This window comes from Protomyctophum parallelum (genome assembly GCF_964188405.1).
Source record: "Protomyctophum parallelum genome assembly, chromosome: 16".
NCBI classification, from domain to species: Eukaryota; Metazoa; Chordata; class Actinopteri; order Myctophiformes; family Myctophidae; genus Protomyctophum; species Protomyctophum parallelum.
This window is the reverse complement of record NC_139711.1, coordinates 38,834,897-38,855,082: the sequence shown is the minus strand read 5'-3', so window position 1 is coordinate 38,855,082 and position 20,186 is coordinate 38,834,897. Positions and strand designations below refer to the sequence as shown.

General features: G+C 44.1%; 1 protein-coding gene across 1 annotated transcript in view; it reads right to left on the bottom strand.

Moving 5' to 3' along the window:
* rxfp1 (relaxin family peptide receptor 1) overlaps positions 1–18,225 on the bottom strand; it is a gene marked incomplete at both ends in the record, with an annotated part of 82,241 nt that extends 64,016 nt beyond the window's left edge. Inside the window, 2 exons of the mRNA XM_083786334.1 lie at positions 15,993–16,133; positions 17,928–18,225. Of these exons, the coding sequence (XP_083642460.1) occupies positions 15,993–16,133; positions 17,928–18,225 (439 nt within the window). The remainder of the gene's footprint in view (positions 1–15,992; positions 16,134–17,927) is intronic.
* Between the last annotated feature and the right edge of the window lie 1,961 nt (positions 18,226–20,186).

Below are 20,186 nucleotides of genomic sequence, written 5' to 3'. Positions count from 1 at the left end.
GCAGCAGGATTCGTTTTAATCGCAGTAAAGCTTTCAAGGTCACCTTACACTGCTCTCCAATTCTCAGATTGAACATGCCCCAAATTTTCAGATTGAACACATATTCCATTTACAAAATGTTCTTCACCACCAACAAACAACCCATGTCAAATTTGCCCTGCGACAGCAGCAGATCTTAAGATTGGCACGTATTAACAACCATCAAACAGCTGAAACACTAGCAGGATTAATCTACCAGTCCGATAGGCTACACAAATCATTATTCCATGTAGACAACATTCAAGTCCGACAACATTCAAGTAGAACAAGTAGGTACAGAGAGAGAGAGAGAGAGAGAGAGAGAGATGGAGATGATGATGATGATGATGATGATAGTGACAGGCTCTAACTGCACGCCTGTGCAGCCGATGTGACAAATCTATTGAAACATTCTGAGGGAAATTGTGTGGAGTGGAGTGGACTTATCTTCTGATGGGGGAGTGGGACATAATTGGTTGTCAAAGACACAATGGACTGTAGTACCTACTGTAGGTAGCTGTCAAGGATTAGTTTGCACCATCTAACTATAAATGTGCCACGTCTCTCACGTCTCTGTGTGCATGTGTGCGTGTGTGTGTGTGTGTGTGTGTGTGTGTGTGTGTGTGTGTGTGTGTGTGTGTGTGTGTGTGTGTGTGTGTGTGTGCGTGCGTGTGTGCGTGCATGCGTAAAGTCTGTACACATACAAACAAGACGGCCCACTTTTGGCACTGAAGCTCTGCTCACATAGCCTGCTGTCCCGCCTGATTCGCTGCGTTCACCCGTGATTTGTTTTGTCACTTCAAGCCACTGCTCACATGCCCTTGTGTACCAATGCAAATGTAAGAATAATTCAACCACTGATTGTCGGGGTGCTTTCCACATAATAACATAACGCACTACTGTGCGTAGGTCTGTCTGTAGGTTTGTTTGCAGCACAGAATGGTTTGTAGCATGACCTATTGACCCCTGCAGATCATTGGGGTGCGCACGCACGCACGCCACACACACACACACACACACACACACACACACACACACACACACACACACACACACACACACACACACACACACACACACACAAATGGGCAGAATATTTCAAATACACTGACAGTTTTTCTAATTTCATTGATGAACACAATATCTGGGGTATTTGGGATATCTTGTAGTGAATTGACATGTGTGTCATTGTGATCAAACCAGTCTATTTTTGCAGTGCTGTATTTATACATTATTGTTGTCCTGTCCTGTACTCCTCTGATCCTGTCTGAGACCAGGTCCACCAGACCACCACACAGACACAGACACAGACACAGACACACACACACACACACACACACACGGGCATTTAACCAAACGTGATTTTTTTGATAGTCGACTCGACTACCATCAAAATCGGTTTATAGTCGATTATTATTACTAGTCCTTACCCGTTCTGAATATATGAACAGCAAATGATGTTCAGTGTGGGTAATGTGTTAAATGCTGCAGTACAATCATAAGTATACCATTGATACAATTGGTATTGTGGCTGCTTTGGAGAGGTTATCCTTTAACATGAATAATCAGTTGGATAAATATGATTTGAAGTGGAACGTGTTCCTCAGTGATGTTGCAGGTCCTTTGGTGTGATCCATGGTCAGGCAATGCCCTTTTGCTTGTTTATTGTATTAATATACATAGTCCTTACCCGTGTATGGACTATTGCCCCCCATAAATATATTTAATTGGTCTTCATTTTAACTTGTATAATATATTTGTGTCTTTTTTGTGTGAATAAAAACAGCACTATAACATGAAAATATTTGTATAAATGCATGGTAGGGAAATGTTGTCATGGCAAGGACTGTAAAATGTACACTTATTAGCCCACAGACCCCCATTTGAAAAGTATGAAAGACCCCAGTTTGACATGCAGCACAGAAAGTATGGGCTGTGGCACAGGTATTCCCAAATGTACAGTGTGGGTCTGTGTCCGTCCCAACATGCATTTCACTGGTGACACTGGTGACACGTGATTTGCGGGGAGATGAGTTGTTCAGTACCCCCCTGGTGGCCGCGGGGGGTACTGCGCCCTGGTTGCGGTTGGATTATTATTTCATATAAATGGGTGATGTAAAAACAATATCTGTACAGTAAATACGACAGTTGCGTCGGTAAAAAGTAGCCTAGCTGGATTGTGGGAGCGTGCAGATTTATTTTGGCATGGAGAGATGTGTGCTAATAGTGTGGCTCGGTCGGAGATAGACCACGGACAAATAAACGGGTTTTTATTCACTAATAAATTCATTATTAATCTTATTGGAAAAATGGCTTCGTTAAGACCTCCATATTATTATGGTCAATGCCTGTGTGAAAAGTGGGAGCGATTGGTGCAGGCAATGAGGAGATAAGTGTTTGTTACAGACAGACAGACAGACAGACAGACAGACAGACATTCGCTCGTTTATAGTATGATTATTATTATTATATAGCGGTAAAATATGATATTTATTTCCATCCAATCAAGCGTTAAAACACTGTGTTCTGAAACGGCCAGCGAGTGAAGGATTAACTGCAAAACGGGGCAGAGTGGAATAGTAAGAGAGTAGCGACACACTTTGATCCCGCCGCAAAGCGGGGTTATATGGGCTATAGTTCCAAACATCGGAACTATCCCATTTAGATAAGAATGAGCACTTCCGCATTCCATTGTTACAATGGGAGTCAACGCTAGTGTCGCCACTCTTACTCTGAATGCAGGCTGGCTGTGCTGCTGCCTCTCTATAATTGGCCGAAATTCAGCTGTTACAAGTCACGTCAAAGTTGCAAGTCCACAATGACTCACGGATGGACGCGTTGTGAGCAAAACCCACATACAGTAGGCTTGTAATATTGTACATATGAAAACAATCAGCCAGGAATGGATTAGTTGGAGAACTACCAACAAAAGAACAGAGCTCACAGCTGCATGTATGCTGTAAATTATTTTTATTAAAGATAATATTAGCGATTAATCGATTTTTGATTTACAGTGTCGACTACCGTTTTGCTAGTCGACTACCCGAATAATATATTTTTTGGTTAATGCCACATTTTGGTTAACACACACCAATGATCTTGTCGCTCATTTTAATAATCTTTGCTCGTCTACCCTAGACTCAGTTGCCCCCATTAAAATAAGAAATAAGTGTGCCGGTGCTGTCAACTCATCCCCATGGATGAATGAAGACATCCGCAACCTTAAAAGGGTCTGCAGAAGGGTAGAGCGGCTGTGGAAAAAATCCAAGGAGACAGCCCATTTCACCCACATGAAGGAACTCATGTCTGCTTTCAATCAGAAGGTTGAAGATGTACAGTAAGAACTGCATATTTTTTCAAATCTAATGAACATCAACAAGAACAAACAAAAAGCGTTTGTCATTAAGGGGTGCATACTTAGTTTAGACTAGTCATTGGTTAGACAAGATTCAAGATTCAAGACTTTATTGCCATGTCAACAGAGTTGATTGGAATGTGCTTCAGTGCACTAAAAACATACATACGATACATACACATATTCACATCACATAATCAAACAGAACACGATACAAAAGTACAGACATCATATGAGGGGGACCAATAAATAAGAAGAATGCAAAATGTTACAATTCATGTTGAATAAATAAATAGCAAATTCATCACAGTTCATCGTTTTACAAAGCAGCTTCACGCTGTAAAGTGCGAGTGAAAAGGGGGTCAGCATTCAAGAGGCGAACAGCCTCGGGATAAGTGCTGTTCTTGAAGCGGGAGGTATTGCACTTTAGAGACCGGAGTCTCTTACCTGAGGGGCAGGGGTGCAAAAAGAGAGCAGGCAGGGTGGGAGGGGTCGGCGATCACCTTCTGCATTCTGCGCTTAGTGCGTATGGTGTAGATAGAGGAGACGGATGGGAGGTCGAGGCCAATGATTTTTGACGCTGTGCGTACCACCCTTTCCAGCCCTTTCCTCTCTAAGTCGGTGGTGTTTCCATACCACACTGTGACTGAGAAGACGAGGACACTCTCCACAGTGGCTCTGTTGAAGTGAACCAACGCCTCCCCAGTCACACCAAACTTCTTTAAGAGGCGTAGGAGGAAGTGAAGCCTCTGGTGGGCTTTACTCAAGATCTTACTAGTGTTAACTTCCCATTTCAGGGAGCAGCATATAGTGGTGCCAAGGAATTTAAAACTGGTCAGGCTGGTCATCGATAACCAGGGATCGGCCATAATCCCCTTTTTCCGGAAATCAAAGATAATTTATTTGGTCTTAGCCAGGTTTAGGATAAGGTTATTCGAAGTGCACCAGTCTACGAGGGCTGCCACCTCGGCCCTGAAGGCTGATTCGTCACCATTTTTAATATAGCCAACGACAGTTGTGTCGTCTGCATATTTAAAAAAAGAAACAAATTGAGAATGTGAAATAAAGTCATTGGTATAAAGTGCGAAGAGGAGGGCTGAGAGAACACAGCCCTGGGGGGCCCCAGTGTTAAGAGTCCTGGATTGAGAGAGCATGTTGCCAATCTTAACCACTTGCTTCCGGTTTGACAGAAAGTCTAAAATCCAGAGACAAAGAGAGTGAATAATACCCATGGCCAAGAGCTTATCAAATAATTTGATGGGCAAAATCGTGTTAAACGCAGAACTGAAATCAATAAATAAAACTCTAACATATGTGGCAGGGGCCTCCAGGTGCTGTAGGATACTGGGTTACCTTGGGTTAAGGTCAGGTTTAGGTGTGCTGCCCCGTGGGAGGTTAGGATTAGGGTGAGGGTTTGAGATAGGTTGTAGTTGTAGGACTAATGACTGGTCTAACCAAATGACTAGTCTAAACTAACTACTGTCTTAACTAAGTACTGCACCCGTCATTAACACTCTCGTTAACCGAGCCCGCCCCCATATGATGAATTTAGCTACATAGAAATGTCTATTTGTATGTCTCTAAATGTTTGTATGTCTTTAAATGTTTTGATGAATTGAACAATGTGGACCCTGTTGTAAACAAGTGTAATGCTTAATTGGGTCGTCCACTCACAGTTGACAGTCTTTGTATTGAGTTTGTGCTTAAAATGTACTGTAAATTCTACAAACTGTTAATAAATATTTCAATCAATCAATCAAAAGTCCCAATTTTCTCCAATGACGACTGTGAACAATTCCTATCATTTTTCATCGATAAAGTCGAAACCATAAGGTCCAATATAACACCTCCCAGCATCACCATAGCTATCCATCCTCCTCCAGTTCCCTCCCTTTAACTTGATCACCTTAAACGAGCTTGCACCAATTGTATCACATATGCACCCCTCCTCCAGTCCTGTCGACATCATCCCCACTGCACTTTTAAAAGATGTTTTTAGCAGTCTCAGTCCTTTTATTTTGTTAATCATAAACAGCTCCCTCTCCTCTGGTTGCGTTACTGTCCATTTTAAGCATGCAATCATCCAACCGCTCTTAAAAAAAAACAAGCCTCGACCCCTCAGTTCTCAGCAATTACGGGCCAATCTCAAAACGTTATCATCTATTCTACGCAACATCGCTAAAATAAAGCCAATTCTCACACCCCCGGATCTAGAATGCATGCATTTGTATCTTCCCGCCTTGATTACTGTAACGGACTCTACACAATGCTAAGCCATTCCTCATTATCCAGACTCCAATTAGTACAGAACACTGCAGCCAGAATCCTCACCAACATTTTTCTTGCATTATTATACTACTATGTTTGTTTTAACCTGATTATTTTATATTATATCACTGTTCAGCATTTTGTAACCTTGTTTCGAAAGGTGCTTTATAAATAAAATGTGCGCGTGCGCGTGCGCGCACACACACACGCACACACACACACACACACACACACACACACACACACACACACACACACACACACACACACACACACACACACACACACACACACACACACACACACACACACACACACACACACACACACACACACACACACACACACACACACACACACACACACACACACACACACACACACCCCTCAGTTCACATGTTGGTGTGATTTCCTACACATTATGGATGACCTTGTTGACAAACCATGCTTATGATGAGTCAGACTTGTGGCTGTACATGCTTCTCTGTGTTTCCACATCAGCCATAATGAGTCACCCACCCAAAACCCCATAGAGACTAGATTACACTTGGCGGTGATGGGAATGGGAACACCTGGGGGACAGCTGACAGTGTCAAGGGGTACAGTTTTTTTTTCTTATATATATTGTTTTTACAGAATAGCAGTGAAATATGCAGAATTTATTCTGTGGTGTCACACTTGATAACGTCTTCTTTCTTGTGTTTTTAAACACTCCTTAATTATGGTGTGTGACTGTTTGTGTGTCTGTGTGTGTGACTGTGTGTGTGTGTGTGTGTGTGACTGTGTGTGTGACTGCGTGTGTGCGTGCGTGCGTAGCTTATTGAGTATCCGGTATTGATACACATTGGGCTTATCAAGCCTGTTATGGAGCATAGCTGTGCATATGAGCACCTTCCGTGCTCAAGCATACAAACACAAAGCTGTGCATAGGAGGGGATAGAGCCCCTCAAAAATGAACACGCTCCATCCCTACTACCACTGAGTTAAAGGGATAGTTCAGATTTTTTGAACTTAAGTTGTATGAAATACTTGCCATTAATATAGTGGTTGCAACTGTATTAATTGATTGCCAGAGTCCTGTGGTGGGAGTTCTGCTCTGGTTTTAGTGAATATTAAGTAGTTCCGGTCATTTTGTGGGGGGCACTGGGGCCACACAGTAAAAGTAAATTTATCCACAAAACGAACGTAATTTGTATTGGTGACCTTTAAAAAAAATATTAGCATGACTTTCGTTGAACTTTGACCCCTCTATCACATGGAACTATTTTTTGGGCGTAGTGATATGGACACAAAAAACATAGTTCTGTGTGATAGAGTGGTAAAAAAAGAACGAAAGTTGCACTAATATTTTAGAAATAGGTCAACAATACAAATGACGTTAGTTTTGTCGATTCATTTATTTTTACTGCGTGGCCCCCAGCACCCCCCACAAAATGACCGGAACTACTTGATATTTCACCAAAACCAGAGCAGAACTCCCACCACGGGACTCGGGCAATCAATTAATACAGTTGCAACCACTATATTAATGGCAAGTATTTCATACAACTTAAGTTGAAAAAATCTGAACTAACCCTTTAAGAGTCTAACGAGTGGGGTAGATCAGCCAGTGGCGTAGAGTCTAGCCAGTGTGGAAACAGTGTGAAAAGTCTGCCATTTAAAGGGAACTCGATAATGCCATGGCCTCCAATTTAACAACGAGACAGCCATTTATCCCCCTGAAGATAACATTCTTACCATTTATCAGTGCCACACTGCTAAAGACAAGCTTCCGAATCTCATGAAAAGATTCTACAGATACTTCTAGTACTGTCAATAGGATTCGTGTTAACTCATTTAACTACTATTCAGTCTGTTTCACTTCAAAGACATATCAAACAGCCGGCTGCTCTTTCTGATCATTACAGTTCAAATACATTTTTCACAAATCATCAAACAACCCTTCGCACTTCACTGCCAAGACTTTGTGCCAAGAAAGAAAGGCTTAAAATGAGTGCTCATCTCAACTCCCTGTCTTTGAAGGCAAAAAGACAAGCCAAACTTGGTATAATTCTGGGTTCAGAAATAAATTGTTCTAATAGACATATTTTATTTTATTCTACTTAAAAATAGAATTAGAGGCTGTGGCGGCCATTGTTGATGGTTAGTGAGCCCGCTTGGGAAGCCAGAAGCCCTGGTTGTTGCAGGGTCGATTCCAGGCCAACAATGTGTCGATGAGTGTCCCTGAGCACTAACACTTAATTGCTCCCAGAGCACCGTAATTATAGGATGGGTAAATGGACAAATTTAACGAAACGGTATGTGACAAACAAAACACCCCAAGGAGTGGGGGGATCCAATGGTAATTCCGACGGAGCATTAGTCCGACATGCAGGAACAACGGTCGGACTAGAGCTCGAACATGCGCTGCTTCCGTGCTTGTGGTTACGGTTTGAGGTAGGTTGTCGGTCTAATGACTGTCGGAACAATAATAGTGTCGGAACTAAAGCCTGTACCCGGAGTGGGGACCCGGGACTGTTCTGAAAATCGGTGAATGGGTCCTTTAACTCATTTATTGCTACTAGCTGTTAGCATAAACCACAGCTCCAGGGGCCAGCGCATATACGTTCACTTGGACCCTTATGGGTCTGTAACTCTGAGAGTGTACAAATGGAACCAAATGGACCCGACACTCTCAGAGTTAAATTAACATTACTTGGTGCGTCTTGGAAAGTCTGGTGACACGAGGTTAGGTGCGTCTTCTCTTGAATCTAGGGAGTTCTAGCGTGCACGCACGTGCACCGTTCCGTTCCTGCTCGTTCGCGTCACATCTTTTCCCGTACCACACCGTGGTACTGCGTTCTACGAGCATGACACCACTGATCAGCCCTCGTCTTTTAACTTCACTGTTTCACTATATGACCAGCTTGGGCCCGGGGGAGGGGTGTTTCAATCAATGGGGTAGATTCTACCCCATTGATCTATTCACTGGAGGGGTTTCTACAGTAGATGGCCTTGGCTTAATCACGTCCCTTTATCTGCATTCACTTTCACTCATCATACCGTTTCCATTCATACCGTTTACGGTACCTGCGGCAGAATGCACATCAACTATAGTGACTCCACAAGCCAGAAATAATACAACTGTATATGAAAGGATTTGCAGATTAGATTCCTGCATTACCGGAGGAAGTGGACAAAGACAGGGACGTGGGAGGACGTTTGAAATGAGAAGGTATGGTAGTTATGGAGATGAATTGTTTCATGAAGCGTAATGTGGGGGTTGGGGGTCGGGTGCTCGCCCACACATCACTCCGTAAATATAAACTCTGTGCAGGCTGCTAAATTGGGGCTTTAGAAAGCATCAATGCTGCGATTAGAAACGGTAAATCAACCACCTTCTACTCAAGCAGAGAACCGTAAGCCATCATCATACAAAACATTTTTATTCATAAAATGTGGCATAAAACGCACGCACATGCGCGCATAGAAACAACGGTCGGACATTAACACAATCGGTGCCGGGATGCCTTCAAAATAGGAGCTCAAGGGTGCCAGAAAGACACGGCCGCTTTTACTCTAACGGTGCGCCATAGAGAGCATTCTAACATACTGTATATATGCGTGTGGTACACCAGCTGTACAGTAGCTCCAGAGGGTCATTAACACGGCACAAACCATCGTTGGCTGCCCTCTTCCCACATTGGAGGACCTACACAGGTCCCGCTGTCTCAAAAAAACACAGAACATTATAAAGGACACTTGGCACCCCGGTCACTCACTGTTTGAACTGTTGCCGTCAGGTAGACGCACCCCGGTCACTCACTGTTTGAACTGTTGCCGTCAGGTAGACGGTACAGAGTGCTCAAGTCAGGGACCAGCAGACTCAGTAACCGTTTCTGCCCCCCAGCGGGAGCCACACTAAATGCTGCTAGGAAAATGATCCGTTGCACGTTGCATGTTTCTTTGTGCTGTTCTAAGTTAAAGGACAACTTTAGTTTCTTTCAACCAAGGTTCATGTTTTAGGTTGTTATTAGAGAAACTAAAAGATGAGTGTTATTTTTTTTTCATTTGCTGCTTTCTTTCGTTTTAGGGATTTTAGCTGTTTTTGACAGGGGGGCGGGGGCATTCGAGCATGGGGCTAAATATGTATTTTTTTACCAAATTTGATGGTGATTTATTTATTTATTATTTACTATAGTCCTAATAAACCCCAGGAAATTACATCTGGCCACAGAAGATCACAGGATCTACTGAATGTGAAGGTAGCCTACTGGGGGAAGGCTTATACTGTGTGTATAGGCTCAATATGTCAGTTTGTCACATTCAATAGATCCTGTGATCTTTTCTGGCCAGATGTAATTTCTTGGGGTTTATTAGGACTATAGTAAATAATAAAAAAATAAATCGCCATAATATTTTGTAAAAAATTACATATTTAGCCCCATGCTCGAATGCCCCCGCCCCCCTGTCAAAAACTGCTAAAATCCCCAAAACGAAAGAAAGCAGCAAATGAAAGAAAATTAACACTCTAATAACAACCTAAAACATGAACCTTGGTTGAAAAAAACTAAAGTTGTCCTTTAAGTACAATCAGGGTTTGTGCAATAACAGCTGCAGTTAAGGGTGTACTGTGCAATATATGTCATGTGCAATAGGGATTTGTGCAAATAACGTGAAGTACGGTTATGTGTGTGTTTTATATTCTAGTTTATGATGCACTGATCGGTTGGCACTTTTAATTTCGTTGTAATTGCAATGACAATAAAGATCTATCTATCTCTATATATCTATTGAGGGCGCACTTGAGTCATTTTCGTTTCTTTCCATAGCTGTGCCTGTGACCCATAGACGCCGTCACACTGATAAGCACCAGCATGCGCGCACAAGAACCCCACCTCTCATAAGATGCTCTGGAAAAGTTCTAACTGCACAGTGTGGAGGAAGAATGATTAGGATTTTTATTGTGATCTCTCACTCTTGAAATATATAATCCATTGGTTTCTGTTGTGTGTGAACAATAATAGCAATTCAAAGCAGTTGTCCTCAAAACCACACCTGCATTCGCTGACATAAGAACGGGAGGTGCGCTCATGATCACGCCAACAGAGCCTATTTGTGCACGGCTGCATGCGCACCTGCAGCCCATCAAGTATAATGTATGCTTCGTCCCGCGATGGTGTCGCGCAAGCAGACCTCTACACTCACAACAGTCGCATCTGTGATGTCTGATGTGATGTGAGCTTGTATATCAGCTGTTCTCTCACTTCTCTGTGCGCAATACTGTTGCACTTTGAAGTATAAATGTCTCCTAGGGTGCACTTCACTATAGCCAACACACAAGAGGTTGAATGAAATGAAACCAGCGCTCCCCAAAACAACAGGTTTGGAGATCTGTTGGGAATTGATTACATGAAACAGTCACCCGCGCCCAGTCCCAATGTTGGTCTATATGATGCATGTTACATGGATCATTGGATTAGCGTGTAAAGAACATAACATAACAGACACATTTCACACATCTGTGGGTTTTTTTTCAATGCTCACACAAATGGAAACAAGCCATATAGTGTTTTCTGCCCTTCTTGAGCTCAATTCTTTAAGCATTGTATTTGTATTAAACTGCACAATTTCTTGCAAACTGTTATAAAGTAGGCCTATTCAAAAAAAATTAATGTTCTCAAACTTCTCAGTGAGTCATGCAAATGGACGTGAAAACAAACTGTAAACATCCTCAAATACCAATAGGCCTACAATGAAATATAAAGCTGCCCTTTTTGTTATACCCCAAATGTACAGTATATGCATGTATACATAATTATTGTTGGTAGACAAATGGTATCGTATGCTCCTTTTAAAAGACAAACAAAAAAATAAACATTTAATAATACAAATAAATTGTTGTAGGCTTAATCATCAATGCATCGTGATCTGCGGGTCTAATTCATTAAGTAATTCCCTAATTACACTCGTAGCGGTAATAGTAACTATATGCAATGGCGTAACGTTTCATTAATTAGGGCCTGAGCACTGCTCCAGTGTAATCTCAAAGATTATTCTTTGCACAAATGTAGCGTTTTTGAGGCGCTAAACGTACTGTAAAAGTTGCGCAGCGTTGCACACACATCACAGCGTTGCACACACATCACAGCGTTGCACACACATCACAGCGTTGCACACACATCACAGCGTTGCACACACATCACAGCGTTGCACACACATCACAGCGTTGCACACACATCACAGCGTTGCACACACATCACAGCGTTGCACACACATCACAGCGTTGCACACACATCACAGCGTTGCACACACATCACAGCGTTGCACACACATCACAGCGTTGCACACACATCACAGCGTTGCACACACATCACAGCGTTGCACACACATCACGAGTGGCAAAAAAGTACGTATGTTAACGTTCTCAAAAAGGGGCGCAGCCTAATTGGTCAATAGTGCCCCCCTAAAACATTTCAACGTTGAAGCACCACAATACAGTTTTACCTACATACTGTATGGAAATCAGTACACACCTGTATCATGTCCCGACTTACAAAAAAGTCTCGGGCTACACAGCCACCAGAAGACTCACAAAATAGGAGAAAATTGGTCATCATCGGACACGATGGACAACCACAAGCAAGCAAGCAATGCACAATCTATGTAGAGCGCTTAGGATAAAGCATAAGCATAAAAGGAAATGCACCATCTACCATTTATCTGTATAATGAGGGGGGTCATGCCACCCTCCCCCAGGATTTCAGACTGTGACTGTACAGTAAGTTTTATTTGCAATGCAAAACAAGGGTGAAGGTTAAGGGGACACGATGCCATTCTATTCAGCAAGTAATGAGGATGTTGCTCTGCCTGAAATGTGATGAATTCATTATCCCCTCCCCTGATGGCATACTGTGAGCACACAAGCTGTAGCAGCGGCGGCGATATAGGCGAGGCAGTAGAGGCAGTCGCCTCAGGGCCCGGGGGGGGGGGGGGGGGGGGGGGGCTCCGATGCGTGGTAGTAAACTGTATACTCTCTCTTATGTCATAGGTATATATGGAGGCCTCATATTTGGTCTTGAAATGAGCCTCCGGATTCCTAAGGCCGCCCCCTCCATCATAATCAATGGCTTTTGATGAGAAATGACTCTCAGAGGGCAGGTGTGTGAGTGTGTGTCTGTATTCAGCTGTGATGCTTGTTGATGCTCGTTATGCATCAAGGCAGTTTATGTTTCTGCACTCCACTGTCAAATAGGCCTACATCTGGCTTTGTTCAAGCTGTCAAACTAGGCTATATTCAGTTAGTTGCGTGAAACACTTTGTGATCTATAAATAAAGCACTTTTAAACTGAAGATGATGGCCAATGTTGCCAGTGCAGAATGCAGAGCAATGCTCGGCATGAATTTAATACTATCATACTAGTCAAAAGTGTAATTGTTTTGTTTTGTTTTTAACAATCTTATCTATAAATGCACCGTCTCTGTGTGTACATGTAATCCACGTTACATGTACACACAGAGAACCGTTCGCCCAACCGACTCGCCACACACGTTCCACACCACCACAGGGAGTGCAGTGCCCGGCCTTGAGTCGGTCGGACCCACGGTTGTCCAGAACCGCCACAAAAGGCCTCTGCCCAGGCTCTGGACATTAACGTTCCTAGTTTTACCATTAAAACACACGCACACACAAGCACGTTCTGTGTCAGTGGGTTCTGGGTTCATGCTGTAGAAGTGCACATTTGCGTACAGTCTCATTTCTCTCTCCTGATATCCCTGTCAACGTGTGGCCCTTAAAAATGTGTCCTTCCGGCCCAGGCCGTAGCGTAACGGTCTGGGCACCGGACTGGTGATCCAGTCGCGGTGTGCCGCGGGTTCGACTCCCGGACCCGACACGGCCTTTACCGCATGTCATCCCCCCATCTCTCTCCCGTTTCCTGTCAGCCTACTTTCTATCCCTTAAAAAATCAATAAAGGCGTAAGCCGCAAAAAAGAAAAAAAAAAAAAAAAAAAAAAAAAGTGTCCTTCCACTTCTTTCAATGGTGGTAGCCTCGTATCCACAATAAAATGATGTGGAAGCTCTCTCTCTCTCTCACACTCACACACACCCACGCTCTGTCCTTTTGATTCCTCATGGAGTTGAATGGCTTAGTCATTCATTGCTTAAATGAACTGTTTATTTTCACTATTTTTTCTGTTTCTCTGTCTGCTGTATTTGTCTTGTCTGCTCTGCTGTCTTGTAGGACTCTGTTCCCACACCAGGGGTGTTTGTCTGTCTGCTGTCTTGTAGGACTCTGTGCTCTGACACACCAGGGCACAGAGTTCTCCAGTAGCTCCACTACTTCAGAAGCAATCTGGGAAGGCACCGTGCCCTGTTTTGCTTTCAATCTAGCGCAGCTCCGAAATGAAATCTTGAGAGATTAGTTCTGAAGCTGCATGCACACGCTTGTCTGCCGCGACACCTAGATCAAATTCCCCTACCTGTGGCTGCTCTGCATAACATTACATGGGAGAAGTGGGCCTACATCAGATCAAATCCCTCTACCTGTGGCTGCTCTGCATAACATTACATGGGAGAAGTAGGCCTACATCAGATCAAATCCCTCTACCTGTGGCTGCTCTGCATAACATTACATGGGAGAAGTAGGCCTACATCAGATCAAATCCCTCTACCTGTGGCTGCTCTGCATTACATTACATGGGAGAAGTAGGCCTACATCAGATCAAATCCCTCTACCTGTGGCTGCTCTGCATTACATTACATGGGAGAAGTAGGCCTACATCAGATCAAATCCCTCTACCTGTGGCTGCTCTGCATTACATTACATGGGAGAAGTAGGCCTACATCAGATCAAATCCCTCTACCTGTGGCTGCTCTGCATTACATTACATGGGAGAAGTAGGCCTACATCAGATCAAATCCCTCTACCTGTGGCTGCTCTGCATTACATTACATGGGAGAAGTGGGCCTACATCAGATCAAATCCCCCTACCTGTGGCTGCTCTGCATTACATTACATGGGAGTGGGCCTACATCAGACATACAGGTTGGTCGAGCACCTCTCTGCTCAATGCCCAGGCAGACCGATGAGACCTGACCATATTATGTATACACAAAGATAGTTATGTTACAGGGTGAGTCTATGAAAATGGCTTTTATATCAAACTAAAAAGGAAAAAACAACAAATGAATACAACTAAATGAAAATATAATGACATTAAAAAAAATGTCAACGTTTGAGAAATGACAGAGTTACCATGTGGGGGTCCCTCTACTGTACTGTACTGTACTGTACTGTACTGTACTGGCACACCCGAAATCATATATATATATATATATATATATATATATATATATATATATACAGTTAATATGTGCGTGTGTTTGTGTGTGTTATGTTGCACACAAATGGTGAATGTTTTTATGCTCAGACCCAGCCAGCCAGCCACCCACCCAGCCAGCCACCCAGCCACCCACCCAGCTAGCCAGCCACCCACCCAGCTAGCCAGCCAGCCACACACATAGCTCCATAAGGGAGTGGTTGTACCACCAAAAAACAATCACACCCGTGTGAAGTGAGGGGCACTAATATATTAACCCATTTTGGGGGCGGGAACCCCTTTTGGTGTTTTAAACATTATGTTATAATTTAGCTATTGAAAAATAGCAGATCTACAAGCTCATAGGGCGCCACCGAGTGGCGCGCTACGAGCTTGTAGGTCTGCTATTTTTGAAACATCATAAAAATGTGGCGCAAATCTTTGAATATATATTCTTTCAAAGTTAATGTTTTTAAATCAGGACTAAGTGGGTTAAAGTCTCATGTTGATGTAAAACAAACGGTGGTAAACACAAACATTAAACGCCATTAACAATAAAGAGACAATATGACGTAAATGACACATTATGACGTAAATTTTCACTTCATTGTCAATGCATTTACAAAACAAACATTGGACTAAAGACAAACATTAAACCTGTGTATAGGAGGGGCTATAGCGCCCTCACAAATCACACTGCAATGTGAAATGAGCGGTGTGTGTGTGCGTGTGTGTGTGTCTCGAATGCAACGTCAATAAGCTGCAGGGGTCAATGGGTCATACTACAAACCGACATTCCGTACTCCAAACAGACAGACAGACACAAGTGCCCACACTGGCCAGTCATTAGAGCGGTCATTGGAGCGGTTAGGCACAGCTGAAAAATCCACAGCACACTAATTGGTGTGCCTGTGCTTCCTACTGTACATACAGTATGCACTCCCTGTGCATATCAAATGCCCGCTATGTCTACGACATGGAACTACAAATTAACCAAAATAACATAGCGCCTCCTACAAGTAATTTGGACTAAACAAAAGATCAGACTCACCACAGTTCTCCTCGTCAGCCTGATTGCCACAGTCGTCCACGCCGTTGCAGTGTAGGAGTTGCGGGAGGCACGTGGTTAGGTTCCCACAGGGAAAATATCCAAGCTGGCAAACGCCCTTCTCCTCTGAGATGTTGAACGAAGCTGAGGAGGAACACAGAACCAGGGAAAATTCATGAGCATGGATTATTTCAAGCCCCGGGCTGCAGCCCACCCTAGCCATAGATAATTTTGAGAAATGAGACTTTAAACTAGTGTCTACAGTCTAGGTGAAGTTGGGCCCAAATACATACAAAATAACAAGTCAGTGTCTCTTGTGCCAGAGGCCAGTTGCCATCACAAAACGTGACGATAGCTATTATTTATTAAGCGTCAGTGCGTCACCATAATGCACTTCACAGACGTGTAGCAACATAAGAAAAGACAAAATCCGCTCTCTTTTTGCAGCCTTGCATGGGCAACAAAATAAGCTGAGAGTCGGCTATGGAAAGTGATATCAGAGGCATCATTCAAAGTAGCGTGGAATGTGGCGAGAAGCTGCAGACCTTTCACTGAAGGGGAGCTGATTTAAACATAGTTGGCTGGACGCTAATCAGTGAGTCACTTTGTGCTGATTTTAAACAGACACTAGCATCTGACATACCGGTATCTAACTTGCAGCTTTCTGAGTCAACCCTCCTGCCATTGTAAGTCATTTTCATTCCCTCCCTGGGCTCTCCCTCTCCACATTTGGTGAATGGAGCCCGTTTCTCGATTTGGAATCTTTTATTTATGTTCAGAGAGCATTAATATCATATCCAGAGAGCCTGAAACCCAAAAATTAGGAACAAGTTAACCATGAACCTGTCTAAATACTTCCTTAATGTAAAGGAAGTCCACACCCACAACACCAGAGGGAGTGCAACAAACCATGTACAACCCAGATTCGGCACAAACAAGGGACTAAATTATTTTCGCTCCTATGCCACCAAAATGTGGAACGCCCTACCAACAGTCATTAAGACATGTGAATCCCTTGACTCCTTCAAAACCGCTCTCAAAGGGCACCTGCGGACGGCTGCAATTCGAAACTGGCCCCCGTAAAATCTGAATCCCCCCGCCCACCTCCCCCCCCACCCCCCACCCCCCTTTTCCCCTCACTGTATATGTTTCTTTTCCCTTTATGCTTCCTTTATGATGCATTCCTGTTCTGTTCTTTAACTATATATAAGTGTCTATTTGTACGTCTCTAAATGTTTTGATGAATTGAACATGGTGGACCCTGTTGTAAACAAGTGTAATGCTTAATTGGGTCGTCCACTCACAGTTAACAGTCTTTGTATTGAGTTTGTGCTTGAAATGTACTGTAATTCTGCAAACTGTTAATAAATATTTCAATCAATCAATCAATCAATCAATGTTTCCAAAACTACATCATAGTTGGGGTTGAGAATTCACCAGGGAAAGAAGAAGTGTTTAATTGACCCAGACGGGTCGGCTCAGGGGTAGAGTGCCTGGATGGTAACCGTAAGGTTGCCAGTTCGAACCCGGGCTCCCCCAGAGTTACGGTCGAAGTGTCCTTGAGCAAGACACTGAACCCCTAATTGCTCCCGATGTGCTAGTTGGTGCCTTGCATGCAGGTTTCCGCTGCCATCGGTGTATGAATGGGTGAATGTAATGCACAATCTCTGTAAAGCGCCTTGGATAAAGGCGCTATATAAATGCACCATTTACCATTTATTGACAGCAGAGAGACAGAGGCCTCGCATTGATTACTTTCTGCGAAAGGAATCCAATCAGGGAAGTACAGCAACTGGACACAAACCATAGCTTGCAGTACATCGATACCACTGCATGTGGAAAAAATGTGGCGCTTTTGTCCACATTGTTTTGCTAAGCTACCGGACTATGGGAGGACGCAGTGGATGAGGCTTATGAGTGAAAACACCTACACTATGCCGAGCTTGCTGCTGAAGCAGAACACCCAGTAGAGGTGGGATGCAGAGGGTTTGGAACGCTGAGGTCCGCCCAGTAGAGGTGGGATGCAGAGGGTTTGGAGCGCTGAGGTCCGCCCAGTAGAGGTGGGATGCAGAGGGTTTGGAGCGCTGAGGTCCGCCCAGTAGAGGTGGGATGCAGAGGGTTTGGAGCGCTGAGGTCCGCCCAGTATAGAGGTGGGATGCAGAGAGTTTGTGGCAAGATCTACCACCAGACTGTTTGCAGACCTGGGAGTCAGAGGCCAGAAGCAGCACTCAGCCATCAAAGCTGCATCTGAGGCAGCCAGAAGAAGCAGCCAGTGGCTTTTTATGAGGAGGAAAGACCCCTGCTGGGCCCCGAAGTAGCAAGCCAGGAGGTATGCGGTCAGCTTTGGCTTGACTCAGGGATTTGGACATCCCTGCCATGCATAGTCCCACGAGAAGTCTGCCATGCATGGCTCTCTTTCTTGTGACGAGTCTGGATTGCTCAGGTTTGATCAGCATGTAGCTGGACACCTCTGGGAGGGTGTATACTGTATAGTGTCAAGGCCGAAACATCCCAAGATCCAAGGGTACACTACTGATGATGCGTATCCAGCTCCCACCATTCACCACCATTCATCACCAAGGTAACAGTACAACTCACCCCTTTTCTGTTTTCCTCCCAGAATGAGGGGTGGGAGAGGCTGGACTTTGAATTTCTATAAACTTCCACGACAGCAGACAGCCTAAGTACAAATATAATTTATGAAAAGGCTACTCCAGTGAAGTCGGTTCACGGAAGTTGTTGTAGGATATGTGGGGATTATCTGACGAGGTACCATTTGAGTAGGCAAAACCTTACATATACTAAATTATACTAAATTGTTTATAGGGTCAATATAAGTAAAATGATAAAGCCTTTTCCATAGGAGTATCTTTTCATATTTTTCCGAAAAGAATACCAACAGCCAATATCATATTACAAGTTATTCCCCAAGTTATTCTGGGAGAAAAACGGGCAAGCACCACTTCATCACCAAGATGACAAGATGACAGCAAGACGTTCTACCATTCATCAAGACGACAATCTTAGGTATATGCCTGCACAAAGGAGTGTGTGTGTGTGTGTGTGTGTGTGTGTGTGTGTGTGTGTGTGTGTGTGTGTGTGTGTGTGCGTGCATGTGTGCGCGCACACGATTTGTAGTCTGCATGTGCATGTGTGTGTGAGTGCATGTGTGTAACCTGTGGATAACTTAATGTATGCATTGCGTGTGTGTCCTATGTAAGACTGAGACCTCACAGCCGACAGCTCTTTAATTCTCTTGTCGCTTTCTTTTTGAGCGTGCATGTGTGATGAGATGAGATGATGACATTCAATTTATTGTCAATGTACAGTACAAGTACAGCACAGCACAGCACAGCGAAAAGTATTTTCGCATCTCACCAATGGTGCAAACATATCAGTAAGGAGGATACATTAATTACAGTAGTGACAGTAGAATGTGTGCGTGCGTGCATGCCTGCCTGCCTGCATCTCACCCGTGTGAAGTGAGTGATGCAACTCTGTGTAGGGGTCTCCGGAAGTTCCAGACCCAGAGGAACGCGCCCATGGTACCGGCACAGTTCCGGCGAGACGCCCCACGTCCGAAACCGTCGAGAAATGACAGAGTTACCATGTGGGGGCCCCGGGGGGTCCCCGGAACATCCAGAACCCCAGGAACTCACCCAGGGGGCCAGCCTGGTTCCGGCGAGCCGCCCCGCATCCGAAATGACAGAGTGTCGGGGTCCCCATGGGGTCCCTCTACTGTACTGTCACGTACTGTACTGTCAAACCCGAAATCATCATATATAGTTATATACAGTTGTGTGTGTGTGTGTGTGTGTGTGTTAGGCTGTGCAACAGTGACACTTGGTGGTGAAAACCAACGCTATTTTCGTGCTCAGACAGACCCATGCAGCCAGCCAGCCAGCCAGCCAGGGACACACATAGCTGCATGTCTATAGGAGTGGTTTCACCACTCAGAAATAAATGACAGGAGAGGGAGCACGCCGGGGAGCAGCCCATTCACTTCACCATAGACACCGATCCTGATGATGAGCACCCAGCAAGTCATGGGGCCGTCACGCGGGGCCCTAATTACATTCTATTCATTTGATATCCTCCACTGCAGTTAAGGTTTGATTATTATTTTGCGTTACTTTGCCTCCTCCCTCCTCCTCCGCTCCATGCACAGATTGCACACATACACGCACTGACAGCTCA